This window comes from Halyomorpha halys, unplaced genomic scaffold (genome assembly GCF_000696795.3).
Source record: "Halyomorpha halys isolate HHAL.00 unplaced genomic scaffold, Hhal_1.1 Scaffold385.1, whole genome shotgun sequence".
NCBI lineage: Eukaryota > Metazoa > Arthropoda > Insecta > Hemiptera > Pentatomidae > Halyomorpha > Halyomorpha halys.
In genome coordinates, this window is record NW_027112337.1 from 692,790 (window position 1) to 713,847 (window position 21,058).

At 29.0% G+C, this 21,058-nt stretch overlaps 2 protein-coding genes and 1 long non-coding RNA gene across 3 annotated transcripts in view; 1 reads left to right on the forward strand and 2 right to left on the reverse strand.

Annotated features, from left to right (window-relative positions):
* Nucleotides 1-207: 207 nt before the first annotated feature.
* LOC106682037 (E3 ubiquitin-protein ligase AMFR) lies at nucleotides 208-9,867 on the reverse strand. Its single transcript, XM_014422669.3, has 5 exons — nucleotides 9,672-9,867; nucleotides 7,105-7,201; nucleotides 5,377-5,520; nucleotides 3,635-3,753; nucleotides 208-2,787 (listed from the first exon to the last, which is right to left on the reverse strand). Exons 2-5 carry the CDS (start codon nucleotides 7,199-7,201, stop codon nucleotides 1,996-1,998), a joined length of 1,152 nt encoding a protein of 383 aa, XP_014278155.1. The 5' UTR covers nucleotides 9,672-9,867; the 3' UTR covers nucleotides 208-1,995.
* A 79-nt stretch (nucleotides 9,868-9,946) lies between these two features.
* LOC136796458 (uncharacterized) lies at nucleotides 9,947-13,100 on the forward strand. The gene is made up of 3 exons (XR_010844179.1): nucleotides 9,947-10,025; nucleotides 11,677-12,662; nucleotides 12,832-13,100. It is a non-coding gene; the product is annotated as an uncharacterized lncRNA (long non-coding RNA).
* Nucleotides 13,101-15,198: 2,098 nt separating this feature from the next.
* LOC106682036 (tetratricopeptide repeat protein 28) overlaps nucleotides 15,199-21,058 on the reverse strand; it is a 39,815-nt gene continuing 33,955 nt past the window's right edge. The window contains exons 15-18 of the mRNA XM_014422667.3: nucleotides 19,868-20,136; nucleotides 18,463-18,601; nucleotides 18,064-18,272; nucleotides 15,199-16,813 (exon numbers count right to left, since the gene is read on the reverse strand). Coding sequence (XP_014278153.1) covers nucleotides 15,839-16,813; nucleotides 18,064-18,272; nucleotides 18,463-18,601; nucleotides 19,868-20,136 — 1,592 coding nt within the window. The 3' untranslated portion in view covers nucleotides 15,199-15,838. The remainder of the gene's footprint in view (nucleotides 16,814-18,063; nucleotides 18,273-18,462; nucleotides 18,602-19,867; nucleotides 20,137-21,058) is intronic.

Consider the following 21,058-nt stretch of genomic DNA (forward strand, 5'->3'; position numbering starts at 1 on the left):
TATATGTATATTCTGTCAAGTAATAAAATGCTTTTGAAATAGTACTTATAGAAAGGTCATCTTCTTATTGTATTTTATTAATAAAACCAAATGGCTTAGTTATAATCATTGATGTTCTCTAATAGAAAATTAACGCCGAAATATTAAAACTATAATTTTATTAAAGTTACTGATTGTGGTTTATTTTTTGATATTTCAAACAACAAATGAAAATAAAGATATATTTTAGTACACATACTTATATCATTTAGGTCATATACATATAACAAGATGTATTAATCACTAAATATTTTTTTATCACAACTTGGGCCAAGAATGTTCTTGACACTATAACCATACGACCATTAATTGAATATTTTTGGTCAATAGCTCACAGATAAAATTAAGAATACTTTTTTTTTTACAATTTTTAAATTTTTTTATCAAACCTATCTAAAAAAAGAGTTTAGTTAGACTTGTACAAATATTCTATATTAATAAGTAAAAAGATTACTAGGCATATTTACTTGATTTTTTTTTTTTAACCACCTGGTTCTCTTCTACCAGATAATATCCAATTTAATTATTACTGAAAAGATCAATATTGAACTGTTTGAAAAAAATAATCAGCACAGACTTCCATTGATAGTCTCTGATTCATATTCAGTTCACAAATTTGGATCACATATTCCAATGAAAGACCTGAACTCAAGAATGAAGACATTAAATCGAGAAAATGTTACATTTATTCCTTGTACTTATCATGATGGAATTTATGTTTGATAATTATCAATGCTTTTCCAAATATTGGATTTTACAATATTACATACCATGTAAAAATTATCATTATAGTAGCAATAGTATAAAACAAATTTATGTTATGCCACTTAAATTGTTATTACCTTACTGTATTATATATACTTCAGAAGTCCTAAAAAATCAGTAATAAGATTTTTATACTTTAAAAAAATAAACTAATCAATGAAGCGACATTCCCTCTCAGCCATTTTTAAGATGAATTCCTCATTTTTGAATTGCTTTATATTAAATATTTCTATGTTTTTATTTCATATCTAAGTATATATTTCAGCTATTTTATCTCATAAAAATCCCATTTCTAATAATTGTAATTCGTGATATATGTTATTGATCAAAAATTTGTTTAAAAAAACTCTTTAATACCTAGTAAATGATCCCTTTACCAAAGAATTATAAAAAAACAAATAACTGATGCATAAAAAAAATGTCGATTTAATTTGAAATTATTAACTTCCAAAACCTAATGAACTTTTACTGAATCGATGAAATCCAACCCCCACACCCCACAACCCCAAGAAATAAAAAATAATTACTAAAATAAATGGTTAAACATAAATGATATAAATTTTTGTTTAAAATCATATAATTAGGTCCAATTATCACTTATTATCTATAGTCAAATAAATCAAGAAAAAAATAAGAAGAATATGCCAAATTAAAATAATCATTTTTAGAAAAATAAAAAGTTTTATATATAATATCTATAATTAATTTAAGAAAGGCTGGGTTACAATGTAAATGGAAAAGGTTACAATTAAATTGGAAAAAGTCAACTTTGGATTGGAAAGGTTTGCACATTGAAATGGAAAAGTTTGCAATCAAAATTGAGATTGATGGACTACTATTGAGTTGGAAAAATTTTCAATTGAAATAGAAAATATTTCAGCTGGTTGGAAAAAGAGTTCAATGGTTATAGATTTCTTAGAAATGTTATAGGTATATATAATATGGAAATTATTCTGAAAACTTTTTACATTTAATGTGTTAAAGTGGTATTTCTTTATTAAAACAAATTATCATGAATCACCATTAAATAAACTATTTTTTACTATTAAAAAAAAGTTGACATTTCATATTAATTTTGAAATAACAGCATAATTAGAACAGTATAATTTCTATTCTAAAAATTATTACTGTTATAACTGTAAAAATAAATGTTTACTTGTATATATTACTAAACACAACCCCAGGTAACTTTCATTGAATAGATATCAAAACACGCTTGCATATAGGGCATTGGTTGGATGCTTTTAAACATTTTCTTAAACAGTCACCATGAAAAAGATGATTACAAGGTGTTACTCGAGCAAATGTCATACTGCTAAGACAAACTGCACATACATCTTCAAGGGAAGACAACTCCTCTCTACTTGCACGACGAAACTGCAACAAAACTGCTCTTTCTGAACTCAATTCTTTCAACTGTTTTGCATTAAGTTCTTTTAATTTTATATACACGTTCAAATATAAAGCTGCTATAGCAAACTTAAAACGGCCAAACATCATTGATAAAACAGCAATAATAAAAGACATAGCGGTTGTGAATAAGTATAAAATTACTGGCAACCACAGTGCTTCTAAATTTTCAAATATTGGCAGCTGGAGGTAGTTAACAAAATATGATAGCAAAACTACAAAAACTTTCTCTGTGGAAGCATAGTAAACCCACGTTAGTAATGTGTAACATGCAGTCGGTTTATAATGTTGCAATCCTTGTTCCAAACCAAAAACAAGAAGCATAAACACTAGCGTAATGATGAAAGTAACAGCCTTTGTCCATTCTAAAGCAATTTTCGTAGCGGTCATTGCAAGATGCTTTAGATTTGAATGTTCAGTAACGTTAACGTATGGTGACCAATCCTCTTTTTCATATAATTCTTTTATATAGGCCACGCAATAAGCAAACACATTATAAAACATTAAAGTATATAATCCTGTGACTGGTTGGCCAGGAAGAAGTAGAGAACTGCAGCTTCCAAAGAATATTAACTGAAACACGTGAAAGTCAATTTATAATTAATTACATTCTTCTAAACTAGATAGAAGCTAAGTTTATGTCACAAAACCTTTTTTTTAAGAGTATTTATTATGAAGTGTAAAAATATTCTTAGTAATGATCTATATGCATAGATAAATAAATCCATAATATACAAGAATAGGTACTGTCCGTTAACTGTCAGTCATAGAACCAAGAATAAGTTACACTATATAGTTATTCTTTATGAGTATGGAAATCAATAATTGTTTAAATTGTTACATTATGTAGATATACATAGGTGCCAAACTTTCGCTCGGCCAAGATTTAAACAAAAGCCATCCAGACATTTGTACAAGCGGGTTACTCAGCAGTCGAAGTTGGACGAATTACATAACTGACACCTTCTCAGCTATAACCGATACTTCCCGACAGTACCGAGCAACAAGCTTGTAAATAAAACAATAAGCTAAAGATTCAATCCATTGATTTTTAATTTATCATGTTCCTTCTTAAAAACGAAGTTCAATAACAGCCCCGATCTTATGGGCGCCACAATTATTTATAAGTAAATAAGCATCATAATTACAAATTCATCTTACAATTTAATTTCTGTCATGAACCTTGCATTAATTGTATTATTAATTAATTAATTAATGTACTTCTTCGAGAAATACTAAAAAGGTTATGAGAATAAATTTTAAAAAATATACCAAAGATTCCATGATTATCATTACCACTTCACCATTAACTTTACAGGTAGTAATTATTATGTTTTATTACTCCTTCACGGATATTGATCAGGTGGAAAAATGTTTCGTTGTTGATAGAATATAAGGTTAATCTTTATAACTTCGTTACTTGATTCAGCATTGTTCCAAGGTTGTGTAAATCCATGAATGACTTCTCAAGACGGTCCAAAGGCTCATAAACTCGAACCAAAAATCGTCTTGCCCCTACAATAAAACTCGACCAGTATCCTGAAAATTGGAGATATTCTTTAATAATTAAAATCATCACTAATTTATGTTTCTTAATTATATATTTTATAAAATAATATGATACTGTAGAAGAAACTTAATGTTTTTTTTTTATTTATACCTGTCCATTTTTTAAATGCTTAAAGTACTGAAAATCCGATATCGGAAAATAGAGAATCATATTTTAGTTTAAAATTTACGGTTTACATGAAAAAATAAAAACATAGTATAATACTTCCTTAGAAATCCAAAGTAGCACAAAAATAAGTTTAATGAAAGAAAATTGGCCAGAAACCATAACGACCCCATAAACATTGAATGAATCTCAAATTTTTCTTTTTTATTGAGTTCCTTGTATCCAAAAGCAAAACGTTTACCCATTAAAAGTTTCCACCTTTGTTTCTAAATACTCTCATCAAAATTAGGTATTTCTGAGAATGCTCTATTTTTTTTTAAGAGCACATTTTCTGTTAGTAAATACTTCAATTTCATTACTAGGTCTAAGCAATAGGCATAGTAAACGTAGAGGAACAATAAATATATATATATATATAACTACGCGCTACCGGAAGTTCATTTTATTGAAGAAAGTAACTAAACTTTTTGGCGATCATTTTTCATTTGAAAACTACCTACCGCGCGATAAAATAAAAGTATGGAAGCTATTTCAAAGTAGAATAACTTTGTGAAATGTGAGCCCAAAATGAAGTTTTTCGAACACCAATATTTTTTTCCAAATAACAAGGAACAACATTTTGAGAATATATTTTGATGATTAAAATGAAAACTTCTATGCTTAAGAAAATGATCATCCTAGACTACTTTAAATTCAAAATGAGCCTTAATAGAACTCAATATATTCAATACTTTCCGAAATACAGTTTTCCCAATAGTATTATGATAAAAAACTACTAATTTATAATATATAATGCCGGAATAGTGTTGCAATACGTTGAAAATTAAGTTTATTTTTTCTATTAATACAAAAAGTATAAGAATCGAATTTTAAAAAGACCTTCCAAAGTAACCCAACCAACACATTAGAGTTTAATTAATATCCCCGACACTATAGGAGAGCTAATGAATATTAGTTCTAAATATTAGATATTTTGTTCTTCATACAAACGAAAAAAGTGAAATGGCCCTGAAAATGGACGCTTTGTCTGTTTACTTAACACACCCGGATACAAATTTTCCACCGCATGCTATCATTACAAACATAAGAGGGAAGTGACTAATCATTATCAGTTTTCAAGTGATTTCACAACATTTCAACTCTGGAATGCTTACCTTTCTAATACTATGCATAACAAATCAGTTTCCTACGAACATACTGGGAAAGGGTAGATATTAACAATAGAAAAATGTAAGAGATTCCCTAAATATTTTAAATTTAAGGAGTCAGGAATCTGAGCAATCTGACGAAAGGCCATAATTACCTACCTAATGCACCCCCCTAAATCCTAATGAATAGTGTTAGAATGCTTAAAACAAAACAGTAATTGTTTATTGGAAATTTTCTGAAATCCTCTTTGAAAAAAAAATCAAAACTTCCCAAAATGTGACTACAAAACCAAAAAGTAATAGTAACCATGCTACAGAATTGATCATGATTTTACTCACCTTGCAACTGCTTTCCTAATTGTTGATAAGCAGCTGTAGGGTTGGCGTAAAATAATATCATAAAGACAAAACCAGTCCAAATCATAAAAGAAAAATACCATTTGCCGCTGTGAGGAATTAAAAATAGCAGAGGTAACAAACAAACTGAAAAAAAAAATGTTGTTAAGAGGATTTACAATACATGATTATAGTGGCAGGAGAAAATCAAATAACTCATAATTTCTCAGGAAAGAAGTTTTTTAGCGTCTTTATGGTGGGGGGGGGGTGGTTGTCCCCTCTCCACAACAATTAGAAAAGCTAAAAAATTAGGAAATTCATAATTTAAAAACCTTGATATTATAATTTGAGAAAATTATTGTAAAACATTATTCAAAGAGGTTACAACTCATTCCTCAAAATTACACACAAACGCGTAGACGAGAGGTTGGTTTCTCAAAAATATTTAGGAAATGGCCATATCTGTAGATCTCCAGTAATTGGATATTCGATAAAAATTTCTGGGAAATTTTAGATTTAGTTTTGATTATATAACAACTCGGCGTTAAATTGTTTAAAAAATAATAGGAGAAGTTTGTCGGGGGGTGCGGTCAGCAAAGAACAACATAAATAAACAAAACCATATTTATTTATTTTATGCCTGAACAAAACCATATTTATTTATTTTATGCCTAAACAAAACCATATTTATTTATTTTATGGCTAAACAAAACCATATTTATTTATTTTATGCCCAAAATGTTTTAAATGTTTTGTTTATTTATGTTGTTCTTTGCTGACCGCACCCCCCGACAAACTTCTCCTATCATTAATCTACGGTCAACCATCTACACCTCATTGTTTAAAAAATAGTAGGGAAAGGTAGTACGTGAAACTACTTTTAATAACTTTTAATCGCTAACCTGTGGAAGTAAATCACTCAAACTAATTGACCACGGTAAAGAATTATATAACTAGTTCTATGCTGTATTGTACCTTCATAAATGATTTTTTTTTTTATATCGGGATAAAAATAAATTCAACAGAAAACACTACGTTTGCCGTCACCAAGATTGTAATCAACTATACAAAATTACGAAAAAATAACTGATTTTGAAAACATTGGAAGCTTCACTGATAAATAATACCAACTTGTATGATCATGAAAGAACCCAGAGGGGGGCAGGCCACTGCCCCCTCTAGAAGAGAAAAAAATTATTAATATAACAAAAATTAGTTGTTTTTTTAAAGCAAATAATTGTAATAACTAATAAAGCACTGTTATAATTTTCTTAAAATTTTGGTTTCATTCGCCTTTTCCGTGCTAAAATGTCACAACCTGATTGACTATGGCTTGCTCTCCCCTATTCTGGGTAAACCTTTGTGTATGATGAAATTTATATATTGGAGTAAGACAACATAACTTTTCCGTTTAGTTCAGCTACTAGCCTTAAATCCTTTGCGATCATAAAAAGAGCTGTCTCCTAATTATCATTTTAACAAAATATTTTCAGGTGGAAATAAACAATTAATATCATTAATTACTAAAATACTCTTTTTTCAATCATATAATTATTTTAATCGCAGTCACCTGAAAGCAATATAAATGAAGGATTTATGGGCTATATTTAAAGTACTATTACTTACAAAATAAAAATTCTAGTTTTAAAACAACACTTTCTTTGGTGTAATTTAAACCAAAAATCCAAATCAACACTTCTTTAAAAGATTTGATATTGTTATAGTATTTACCTGAATAAACTCTTTTGTTTAATGTGAAATAGCTGTTTAACATTGAAATGGTATTCATATTCTGAATTGTCTCAACAGTCGTACTCCAAAAACCCATCTGAAACCAATACAATAAAAGAAAAATTAGATTTGGAAAATCATGTATTCTAAACTTTACTGTTTCAATCTATAAACTATTAAATCTTGACTCACGATTGATTAACTTTGAAAACAGCGCATAAATGAGCAATCAGTTGAAACTAAAAATATTCATATACATAAACACCCTTATTGGAAGAACATAGTTGACTCTCAACTCAACTCCCTCACTCTGTTTAGAACAGGTTGTTTACCAATAGGATAATTCTCAGTATTACAGAAATGACCAGCTAGGAGAAAAAAGGACTGAAGCAAGTTTGAGGAAATGAGAGTCCTCTTTTAACGATTGCTGTGTTATTAAATTAAAGCTATGAGAAGGGGATGACGAGAAAATTTTTTAAAAAAGTATAATAAATGTTTCGCTTCTTCACGCTTTAATAGCAAAAATCAGATAATACCTGGGATGTATATACATCTAACCGTAACATATTTATGTTTTATGTAATACTTGGCTTCCGATGTATTGGTAATATTGATGTCTGACTTTAGATGCTTTAATTTGTTTTACCATCACTTACTACGATGAATCTGTCACTAACCACGTGTTTTTGTAAACACAAATGTTTATAAAAAAGTTAACTATAGTCAGCTTTCATTAACGTGGTTCGTGAGCAAACAATGTACGTTAGAAGAGGCAAGAATGGGAGAGAGATATTCTACTATTGTTTGATGAACCGATAATCAGGTTTGAAGAATGATAAATCTAATAGAATTTTTCACAAATCCCTGATTCAGGCTGTGGTCCCACTCCAAGGCTCCAATACTTCAGAGAATTTCGTTGCAAACCGAAGTTCTCCAATCGGTCATTCATCCGAGGTGTTTATTTTTTAGGTATGAATTGATTATTTTTATTTTATTTTATTTGAATGAAATAATTCTTTTATTTTTAATTTGGAATAAAAATTTATTTTAATTTTTGTAGATTTGATATTTATTTACATAACGTATAATACTATTGCATAATATTATTAGAAGTTAATATTTATTTTAAATATAAACTGATTACTTTATTTTATTTTTTCCTTGACACTTCCTTTATTTTTAATTAACAATAAGAATTTATTTTACGTAATTTATATTTATTTAAATTGTAAACAGTGTAAGAATTAAGTTATTTTTTAGTTTTTGATTAAATTTGTTTTCTTTTAATTGCAAATTTGTGCTATTCTAAAGGGCCCCTGTCACAGATCACAGAATAAAATCAATTTTATATATGTATCCGTGTATATATATATATATATATATATATAAGCTACTTGCGGGAATTGAATATAATTGCACGCAAAATTGACTTGTGACGTCGGTCTAAAGGTGGGTTTACACCGAAATATTACAAGTGTTATTAAAAGCTCAATATCATCTTTGTAACTAACAATTTGATGCCTACTGTTCAATCTAGACAACAACGAAATGTTATTAATATTCCTAATTCGAACCAGAATGTCAATAATATTTTGACTTATTAAGATTAAACTGTTGATTAGCGAAATTTCAGTAACATTTTCAAAGAATTGGATAGAAATGGCTTTGTTTATAACATTACTCTATTAACTGGTATAAACAGTAAGCATGAAAATTTTATTATACGTGTTATTAACATTGATATTCCCGGTGTAAACCTATGCTAAGGTATAAATATAACGCTGAAAGATTGAAATAAAAGAAAAGTATAAACCTAAGCTAACGAACTTTAATTTTTGAGTTTTCTTTGTTATTTAGTGATTAAATAAAGAATTTGGAATATTAGTCCCCTGTAAAAATATTTGCTTTACACTTTATTTTATAAATCTTAACAAGCTTAGGTTTTAAAAAGCTTGCAAAATTATTTTCACATTTTCTTTCGATTTTCAGAACATATTAAAATACAATAGGTGTTCTAATGTAATTAGTTTCATGAGACTTCAAAAAAATTCCTAACCTTATTTCCTTGCAATCCTGCAAATATGAAATGAAAATTTTTGTTAAAGATTTAAATTGATAACAATGTAAACAAATTGATAACACCAAAAAAAAAACTCAAAGATTTAATCACTTCCAATAAAAAAAAAATTCATTGATGCAATTCAAACCATGCACTGTGCAATAAAATAAAGGTATAATCTAAAGGAGTGTATATGTCGAAACAGCGAGTGTCAGTAATTTCATATGCAATAGTAATGTTTTTAAGAATTTGATACTGAATGTTAATGATTAACGTCTTGCAATGCCCAGCACGAAAATTTCCCAATAAATTGTATGTTTTGTATGAACTATTAATTATAGTTGTATGAACTATAAAAAACGTATCGATGAATAAATGGTAAAATTCTACATGCCTGATTTACCGAAAGTACTGCAAATAACAAGACTAGATCTTATTCATGTATTATATTTATGTTCCAAACATATATTGTGACTTTATGAAAATATTTATATATATAACAAACAACCTGTATTTTTAATTATGATTCTTCAGGTGATGAATGTAGATTCTTCAACAATGATGAAACTGAAGGGTGCTTTCATTAACACTCATTAGTCACCAAAAAAACTATCGTAGTAAGTGATTATTGTTTACATAATGTAATATTGCTGACGTATGCAGTGTTTTAATGAAACAGTTGATAGGTGGGTCAAATAATAACTGTTTACTATGGTAAAAATAGCCTTTGAATTGGAATCTTGCCTAAATTGCTACTTTTCACTTGGCACGAAAATTGATAGACTGGTGGATGCAGGTTCAGGTAGTATTACCTGAAAACTGTTTACATTAATTAACTAACTTAGAAGGCATCAATTAAGGGGTAAAGATCATTTTTCTTATTTTATTCCATCAAAGTGTTTAAGGAAAACAACATTTAGTGAGGATATATTAATGCCATATTTTGGTAATATTATATTTAAGCCGCGATGAGGAAATTTAGAATATCAGTAGCAGGCGCAATGCAAAATAAGCAAAGTTTACTCTTCAGACAATCTCGAACAATCGTTCATTCATGGGGGTGGCATACTCTACCCTTCTTCTAACAGAAAGTGAAGTCCAAAAGAGGGTAGTTGACTACGCCTGTTTTGCCCTGATTTGAGTAGATATGAATAAGAATTTTTTACATTTAATTATTTGTAAAACTGTTCATTTGTTCGCCAAATATGAACTGAATTTGGTTCATCAACAATAAAAAATTCATTATACTGTTCTCGAGTAATTTGTTCACAAGGTTTGAATAACTCAGCAACTATATTGTGAACGGAGACCGACAACCGGTGATTGGCCCATACTCTTTGTACCTTGCTCATCAGACCCGCCATTTTAGTTTTACTTTTCCTGGCAGCTTATCCTCACCGAGTATAGAATGGTCTATACTCCACCTAGGCCCGAGGAAGGGGGTATGGTCTCAACCCCCCTCCCCTTCCCCTAACCCTTAGAGTATCTTCCCTTCCCTACCTACTCGTACTATTTCCTTGGGTTGCAAAGTATCTTTATGTTGTTTTCTAAGTATAAATGTAAATATAAATTAACTGGTAGCTAAAAAATATAATATATTATATCACTGATGAATGTAAATGAACGTAATGTAAATTTAATGTGAAAATGACAATGAATGTAGTAATATACTTACGTTTTTATTAGCCTATATTTTATTTTAGAGCCAGCTACTTTAATGTTTGCACAATTCTGCGTTTCATTTCTTAAATTTTTTGCCGATTTGCTTTTGTTAGAGAACAATCACAGAGAAAAATGGTAACTAGAGAATTTTTATCTAAATACAATTGTGAGGATGCAAAGAATAATATAAATATTAAAATATTTACTAAGAAGTACAAGCCAATAAAACCATTTAAATTCAATTGAAAATACAAAAAAAATTATTGATTTTATTACAAATAAAAAAAGACTCGCTACCTAAATAATATAAGTAACCGTAAGAAAAATTAAATTTCACAACATATAAAACAGTTCTTATGGGCAAAGAGTAATGTAAAACAAATTTTACATTTTACAAACAACAACAAATTTTCCAAAATATGACTTTTTCAAGCGAAATTATATCGAAAAATATTAGGAGTGTAGAAAAGATTGAGGATCTTTTTAAGAGATATTGTACATTACACCCATTTTGGGTTTTATTTATTTTCAATAATGAACTTGTTTAATCGATTAAAACAATCAAAATTCAACAAACAAAATTTAAGTCTTCACAAAATTTAAGGTTTTTTATTTTAAGATGAGTAGAATAAAAAAAACGTTTTGTCCTCCTGCGGTTTTCTCCAAGTTTTTTTTAAATGATTCCAAAACACTGTTTCATTATTTGTTTTCTATTGATATAGTAAATAGTTAATTTAAATAGTAAACAATTGTGTAACAATTTGCAGCGTTTTTTTTTTCTGCTTTAATAGTAAATTTTCATGCCGCGGCAATTTTCCAATTTGATTCCTCTCATTCCTTATCATTTCCAGAATTGAGAAATTCTACATTTGTTTTCGTCTGCTATACACTCTCAGTATACGATAAATTGTCTGATGATTAAGATATCTCCATAATAGATGTTCAAGAATGAAGCTGAACAGAATGAGGTGAGGTAGAGCAGTATCAAAAGGGTGAGCCTCAGAACCACAAATGTTCTGAGAGCTAAGGGTAAGTGACTTAAAAAATTGTAGCTCATTATGAGCCTTCTGACTTTGTAGAGATAAGAATTAACAAGAAGGAAGTGAGCATTCAGAAATAATGAATAGGTATACAAGCGGAAGTAAGTGCCTAAACTGCTTATTTAACTAAGGTCGAATAAGCTCTAAGGTGAACATCCAGAGGACGCCTCTGCTTGATGTACAAGAATTTTTCCACAACAGGATAATTTTAGGAAAAATTAGAAATGAAGATAATTTATTTTATATATTTATATAGGGGTAACAATATTTAAACACTGTATCTGAAAATGATTTGTTTAAAGCGAAAATGAACCTGCACATCCACTAGATACCAAAAAACATTATCTGCCAAAATTAGGAGAGGGGCATCGCACCAATCAACAAAATTTAAAAGTTTTTTTACTGTTCAACAGAGTAGTTTTGGAAGACATTCATGAAACGATACACCCCACTGCTACTAAACAATTTTGTATGACAAAATAAAGAGGCTGTCAGTGAAATGCACCCTTCTATATACAACTAGGGGAGAAATAATTAAATAATAACATTTTTTCATACTTGGTACTCTCTTTCAATTCTTTTGAAACGCTTTGCATTAGGAGACATATGAAAATTGAATACCCAGAGAGGATATTTTTTATGGAGGCATAACAAATACTTTCTTCAAGTAAGACATCAAATTTTGTATTGGCTTTATGACTATTAGTGGCATTATTATACCACCACAGAGCTGTATGAAAGAGAGGAGGTGAAATGGTAGATGAGCTGACAAGAAACTAGAGGGATGTTAAGTGGAGGTAAGTATACATTATGATTTCGATCAAAAATACCACCAATAAATAACCTACTATCATTATTTTCACTAAGTTTTTATTTACACTGAATAAATATTCCTATTTAGAACAATATATATTCATTTTTAGAATTTTTCAGTTGCTATATAATTAATTTTTGTTCTCAATTCAGTTCTGGAACTACTGTGTATCACCTGGAATGCATATTGGTAAGATAAAGATGGTTAATGAGAAACCAAGATAATAAATAGGAAGAACTCATCAAATAGCATGATCAGCTCAAGAGATTGTGAGGAAAATTTGATCCATAACTATTTTGTAAATAAAATTTATGCTGGGAGAAGATTCTAGTAGCTATAACTTTTAGTAGAGATCAATATACTTCTATATCATAGCTTTATTATAAGGAATAATATTATATGAATATATTTACAGTAAAACATTCAAAGCATGAAAATATGGGTTTATAAAATATGGTTTATAAAATATGGGTCTCATTTAATAAAAAATAGTTTTCTTTAATACTTCAGACTGGTTTGCCTGTTTGCTATCTAGTGGTAGTCCATGCATTAAATCCTGAGAAAGTTCAGCTAATACCTGGTAATCTAATGGTTGTGGTAGATGTGACGGCTACATACATATATATATAATGTTTAAATCTAAACAAATATTTCCGAGAAATACATTTTAGACAGTTAAAAGGTGAGGTAAAGTAAGTAAAGGATATTTGACAGTAACATAGTTCAAAATAAGAAGAGGGGGAGAGAAAAGTATGATTGATATTATACTTTGACATTATATTATAAATTGATATTATGATTGAAGAATAAAATATGATTGATATTAAAATCAAATAAAAAAATATATATATTCTCAGCTTTGCTAAATATAATGAATATTACAAGTGGTGTTCAACTTATTCAATGGTTAGTAGAAAATGTGAGTTGAACAATTATTGAATAACATCAATAGAGCTTCATCTACAGAACGTGGAAAAAAATTTAGGAAACACATTGCTTACAGTTTAAATTAACTATGAATATTGAAATCTAATATTTCTCAGATAATTGATTGGTAAATTGGAGCGAAAAAAATCATAGATTCAAAATAAGAGGTGCCACTTTATTTTATATAATTTTAATATATATACATATACAGACAACTATGTATACATATACATAATAAATATGTTTGGCCTTGTAGTTATAAAAGATATAAATGAAGTAAAACTATACAAAGTAATATCATACAATATATATATATATATATATAAATAAAAGTGCTTAACCCATTAATAGCCATCATTATAAAAATGCTCCACTTTATTGCACATTGAAATAAAATTATTTTTTCTTACTTTTAAAATTACATTTTTCTTTAATATGTCATCAGGCTATATATACTATATATACCATATAAAATATTTGTTATGTGGTTTTTAGTATTTTTAAACCATTAGAAATTTTCTTCATAAACACACATAAAATATCAGCAAAGTTTAAAAAAATTTCCATGAGTAATGTCTTATAATTCATGTAATTTTAGGTATCATCATAAATAAAGTTATAAAACCACAAATGTCATTTCAGAAATTAATGCAGAGGAGAGAGAGAGAGGACTCGATTTTTACATGGGCTGCATAAGTTTAGTTTAAATATTTTAAAGAGGATGACATTTTAAACAGCCTCAGAAGTATACCTTGTCATGGTATCCTTGATGATCGAACTGGAGGGAGCCATTAAATGATTTTTTTTTTTGGCACTCTTAGCTCAGAGCGATTCATTAGCAAGAACACATTTTGGGGTCAAAATTTATTTAACTGAGTAATAAATGATACATTAATCAATCTCATTGATAAGGCCTTGTCATTATTTCAAAGCCATGAGACATATACTTTTTTCATTACATTCTAAAAAATATCAATGAAAGCAGCCAAATTTCATTTATCAAATGATGGAGGCCCGAAAACACAAAGTGAATGCAAGGAGAAAAACTGAATGGGTTTAACACTCATTCCAGATATATGATAGCAGATTTGGCTTATGAAAAAACTAAATTACCACTATTAGATGATATGACAACAGTATTGTTACAGTTAGTTTATGCAGGTTTATCCACCCTCTTAAAAAACAATAGCAGAAGGGAATAAAATCCAGTATTTACTTATTAAATAAAAACTCATTATGTGTGGATATGGATGAAAATTATGAGTCTCATGTCAGAATTTAGTCCTAATGTAATAACCTGGTGGTGTTTGCCATATACTATATCTATAAGCTGATTAGATTCATGTTTAGTATTTTAAAAATATAGTATATTGCAAGCCTAAAAAGTAAAATATCAGAATTAGATTATAAATCATATTTCACATGACCCAAAACAACTTTATTAACTAATTCTTTAGATCAAATTCAAAAGGTATTGGTAACTGGTGAACGAAAAATATTGTGGTTATACAATAACTAATAACAATGATATAATTAGTTTCATTGCACAGTGGTTTACTTAAGTGTGAAAAGAAGTAAAACAAAACAAAAAATTAACTAGAATAAACTTCCTTATATTTTATTAAATCTTGTGTATATCCATTATAATTTTGTGTCAATAATGTGAAGAAATATGTTCACACACTAAAACTGAAGACTAATATTTTGAAATCTTAATTTAACCCATTGTGTTTCAAAACAACTTAATTCTAGCCCCAACTGATCCCATAACATCGTTAACACATACTATCGAATATACACTTCTTAAAGCACCAATATTAAAAAGGAAATGAAGTCTTTTTTTTTTATTTTACTTTTGGCCATTAACTGGATTAAGAAACTATTTCCATCAACAAGAAATTATATTACGTTCACACAAACAGACAGAGACACAAATACACACAAACACAATCACAATAAGCAACAAAATAGTGCCTAAAGAAAATTTCATCAATAGATTCTTTCAAAAACGTTTAAGTTCTTACAAATAATAATACTGTTTTACATATCAGATTATCAATATGTCAAAATTGTAATTAGCAAAATAATTGATTCTTCATGTATCAACCATACACTTGATTTTAATCCAAATAGAACAATCAGTATTTAATAGCATAATAACATTAAATTAAGATATGAACATTCCTTCATATACTTATTAATAAAATTAAAATAATAAGTGATGTCACTTGTTCAACAAAGAGAAGTATTTCGTAAATCTTGATTAGCCTTTTGAACTTTGTTAACTAGTTTTTCATCTTGTTTTTCATCCTTAGTAAAATTATCATCAAAGTCATTTTTTGATGAAGGTCTTGGATTTCTGTTATAACTGCCAGTGCTGTATTGTGAATCAGCTATAGAACGTCCATCACCTTCATCACGTCGAGAAAGTTCACTACAAGGTGAAGTATTTCTACCTTTTCCTTCTTCAACCATTTCAGATGGATAGAACCGTTGTAATTCTGCTGTGGAAAACCATGGTTTTTCTTTATGTGATTCTGTTAAATCAGTTTTTTCACCTTGAGGCAAAAGCAACTTTGTAAGTGGAGGAGCCAATCCCAAACCGATGTTTCTTTCATGGTAAACCTCAGATATTGTAGGAGTTAAATCTCTGTTTAATCTGGTCAACTGTGTTGCTCGTATCTGGTCTTGAATGCCAGATGATACAGTACTGGCTTCATTGGAATTAGGAACTTGTTCTTGCTCAGAGAAATATAACAATCTTGATGAGGTATGTGATTCAGAATAAATATTACCAGAATGTTTTTCCATTGTATTTCGAGGAATATGTTTAGAGTTTATTCTATTTAACAATAAGTCTTGAGGTCGGGGAGTAAGAAGGTTAAAATCTTCAGTCAGTTGGTTGTAAAGTGGAGGAGGAGGGGGTTTACGAGATATAGGTGGAACAGGAGGCAAACGTCGAAGAATGGTTGTATGACCATTGTTGTCCCAATCAGGAGTTGATCCTGCAGAACTTGAAGAATCAGGACTTCTTTGCTGTGTTGAGGGTTCAAGTTTTGCTTCAGCCATTGACGTGCAAAGGTTTCTCAACCTTGTTTGTTGAGAAACTTTAAATCCAGATATTTGTTCAGTGGATGCTTGAGCTGCAACGGGGGGGCTTGGAGTAAAAGCAGCATCACTTTCTCCTCCTCCTCCTGGCCTTCGTACCTGTACAAGAAAACATTCAACAGTTAACAACCTAAAATTAATTAATTTCATTAAACGAGTTTAAATGTTAGTAAATAAATAAATATGATATTGAAAACTATTAAATAAAGACATTTTATTGAACTGACATCACAAATGTTACTTTATCCTCTATACTTTACAATAACATTTATTGACTTATTTATTTATAAAATATATTTATAATGTCAAGATGAATAAGATAGAAGATATCAGAAATCTGTGGCAATGCATATTCAATGAGGGCAGCTGGAAAGAACAGGGTTGAGACAGGAGGATCAAGTATTTCGAAGAAATCAATCTCCGAGCAACAAATAACAAAATGGATAAACTTTAAGATATCACAAGAATAACTACCATAAGCAAAGGATTTAATCCTTGTGGATTTGACATACAGCTAAGGGGATGAACCCCAATTCCTGTACTTAAGAGTAGGAGGGTTTAATCCTTGTGGAGATGACAAATAGCTAAGGGGATGAATCACAAACCCTGTATATAAGAGTAGAAGCAGAGGGATGAGCCTCCAGAATTTTTATTAGATTTTAATTTAGATATTAATTTATTTTATATAACTATTTATTATTTTTATTATAGAGTGGAAGGAATCTTATTTCCAGGGTGGATATATGGAGTATTCCATGACTGGTAACTCAAGGATAGGATAGTATAGGTATGAGGAAAAGATGAGAAATGAGACAACCCATGTTACACAAAAATAGAAGGATGAAATGTATTGATCAACTATAGACAGCCCCTGAGAGGGAAACCTAATCAGAGGACACAACAGCAAAAGATCAGGTCTGTCATATAAAAGATGGAAAAAAAGGTTCGGAAGCTTCTCATAAACTAAAATTGAAAAAAAAAAGTTTATTGAGAACTACAGCTCAAAAATTAAAGACATACAATAAGAAGTGCTTCCTCAATGGTTTCGTCAATGGGTTTACATTTTTGTCAAACAAGACTCGACTAAAGGAATAGAACCTGACATGAATATGAGAACCACCTGCATAATTGAGGAAATTTTTGTCAAGTTATCTAAGAAAACATGAATAACAAAAAAAATTTTAATTAATCTTTGAAAAACTAAGAACACAAGTAATGAAACTTTGATATTAAATATTCAATCTTCTTATCTTCTGACCTGATTATTTAAGAGGAAATAGATATGGAGAATGCAAATTAAAAAAAATTATATTAAAGATTATAATAAAAATGGTCCCTAAAGTCATTACTTTCACTACACATGACGTGTCTAATGAAGCTGTTCTTCCATCAGGTTCTCCTCTTCTCCTAATATAACTTGTAAAAGCCCCAGATACTCTGTTATTTCTTAAAATAACAGCTGCTCTTTCAACTTCTGTCTCTAAAGATGGTAGACTTTCAGCTGAGCTGGTAGAAGCAACACTTAAACTTTTGGAAAGGGAAACTTCTTCTGCAATGCCTAAAAATGAATATTTTCAATGTTTTATAAAAATTTAATTGCGAGTATAGCATTACCAAATAAAATTAAATTATCTAATGTTTTTCAATTAAGTAGTATAAAAACATTTAGTCTTTACAACAAACATAACAATACATTTTTCATAAAGTAAAGAAGGCTAAATTTAAAGAGATAGAAAATACTTAGTTACCAGCTTTAGCAGAAGACTGAGATTTTGACACGTCTTTGTTGGAATCCTGCTTATCTATATTACTATCAGGTTTATTATGAGATTCCATTACTTCCTTTTCATTACTTCGCCCTTTAGTAGATATATCTTTATAAGTGCTCTGAATAAAAACATAAAAAAAAAATAATAATAAAATTTCCTCATAAGAAATTTAAACTGTAAACAAATGAAAATGAATGTTAATTACAATCCATGTAAGTTAAGTTAAACTAAGTTTCTGGACTACATTTGGTCATTAAGTAACTCTAAAATAAGCAGATATTAATACGAATTACTTTAAACTTTTCACAGCACTAGGGGTATTCATGATCATTAGTTTAACATGTTAAATGGAGAAATATTTCCTTCTTTTACAATGTAAAAACGATATAACATGTAACATGGTTGTGAGTCTGTTACTAGGTCTAATAAACAGTGAATGACGTCACGGAACACACCAACTGAGCTCGTCACCATTTTATTTGTTATCGTGTTAGGTTACTTACTCATAGTTTGTGTTAGTATTGTTTTGGATGTTTTTATAACTAATAAAGCAATGGGTGAAGATAATAATAATGTAATGACATTTGTCAATAAGCTCATCTTGATGCCCTTCCGTCAGAAGATCAACAAGGCACTCAGTAGCCAAACTTTCACACAACTTCTACTATTCACTCACTTTAGGCATATTTTAATCAATTATTTTAATCGAAACTTAGAACAAAAAAATAACATGAAGTTTTGGAAGGAAAGGTTATAAAAAAAGATGCTCGGAAAATCCACTAGGAGCTCTTATGCATTTAATATAACTTTCAATAAGGCTGCTCAAAATCCTGTACTAATAACATTTAACATGGTAAAACATTTTACATTTAACACATCATTAATAACCCTACTATGGAAAGTATTCTGCAGAAGAAAGAATAAGCTCTAACTCTAATATATTGTGAGAGAGCACAGTACACTATAAGATATCTCACAACAGATTTTCACCAATTAGCCACTTCCAGCTCCAAACAAGTTAACAAATATTTCTAGTCATATTTAAGTTGTATTGTTGGTTTGCTAACTTGTCTACAAAGGTGGGCATATATACTTCTTGAATACCCACAATAACTAACCTGTCAGCTTAGGAAGTGTAATTAAAAGCCAGAAGCCTAATCCAGAGGCTATATTTATTAAAAATGAATATTTTTACTTAGACTAAGTAAAGTTATCAAACTATGACTGCCATAAACAAGGACAGTACCAAAGTTTTTTTAAGCCTATTTGATATCATGTGAGTTATACTTGTCTCATATTTCATCATTTTATATAGACAAAATAAAAATATAGTACATTTTAAAATAAAATTATAGTTTAACTAATAAACAACTACAAGAATTACTTCATTTATTTGACGTTGTTCAAAAGAGTTGGCAGCCTGAAGATCAAAATGACATATTTTATAATCAGAATTTTTATTTTCACGTTTAATATCATCAAGTAAATGAGAAGCCTTTTCTATTTCAACTTGAAAAGTATCATTCTGGGTGATAGGGTTCCAAATTATAGAATTTGATCTGTGCCGCAAGTCCAAACCATCAGCGATGTGCAAAGCTTTTTTCAAATAAGTTATAGCCTGGCTTGAATTTCCTAATGAATGATGCATTCGACCTAAAATAAACATTCCAGATTCTATAAAAATTTAAACCATTTATAAAATATAAATTAAGTAACTAATAAATATTAAAGATAAAAAATATTTTAAGAATGGTGTATATATTACAAATAATTAATAATAATAATATTTTTAAAACATTTCTGACACTGTTAGAAAATCATATAAGAAAATTATTTGCATAATATGAATTGTTTTCAAAGCATTTTCCAATAAGGGAAATGCTAGTTAATAACTTGCTATATGATTTCCTTCCAAAATTCATGAAGTATATTTTTTTTAACTGAACAACTAAAGTCTACGGTCTACAAGAATGCTGGTGAAATGTCTCCCATTATCAATCTAACAAAGTACCATCCATATACACCTGCCTTTTTCCTTTTTTTATGTTAAAAAAAAAAACCCTTCATTCTTCATTTCCATTTATTCATTTTTTCTGCATCGCACTGAATAGTGTGAGCCGAGGGTGTTGGTAGACCAAAGTGAGTGCCTGTTTATATCAGGGCTTTGTAGCTGGGTCGCCCTATACTCAATGAACCAACTGTTCCCTCTAATATAATTATTCCTCTAATAAAAATATAATTATCTCACTATGATTGTTTACCTTCCTGGAGCATTACCACAATTATCCCATATTATAGAACCCCAGGGATAAATTTTATTATTTTATTTTATTTTATTATTTTATAATTTTATTACATTTCTCCCCTTGCATCTTATTTTTTATAATTAAATAAGATGCAAGGGGAGAAATGTCTACCCACATCCAAATTTTAAAACAAAATAACTGACTCCTTCAAAAATAACTATAATAAAAAATAACTATTAAAATATTATTGCCTCAGTCCCGATAAGTGGAGTTCTGTTGTAGTTATGAACTTAAAGAACATTTAAATTTGCTTTATTAAACGATTTAAC

Coding starts and splice junctions, on each gene's coding strand:
- LOC106682037 (XM_014422669.3), bottom strand. CDS start 7,201: ATGGGTTTTTGGAGTACGACTGTTGAGACAATTCAGAATATGAATACC. Junction 3,754..5,376: donor ATTAGGAAAGCAGTTGCAAG/GTGAGTAAAATC, acceptor TCCAATTTTCAG/GATACTGGTCGAGTTTTATT. Junction 2,788..3,634: donor TTGGAACAATGCTGAATCAA/GTAACGAAGTTA, acceptor CACGTGTTTCAG/TTAATATTCTTTGGAAGCTG.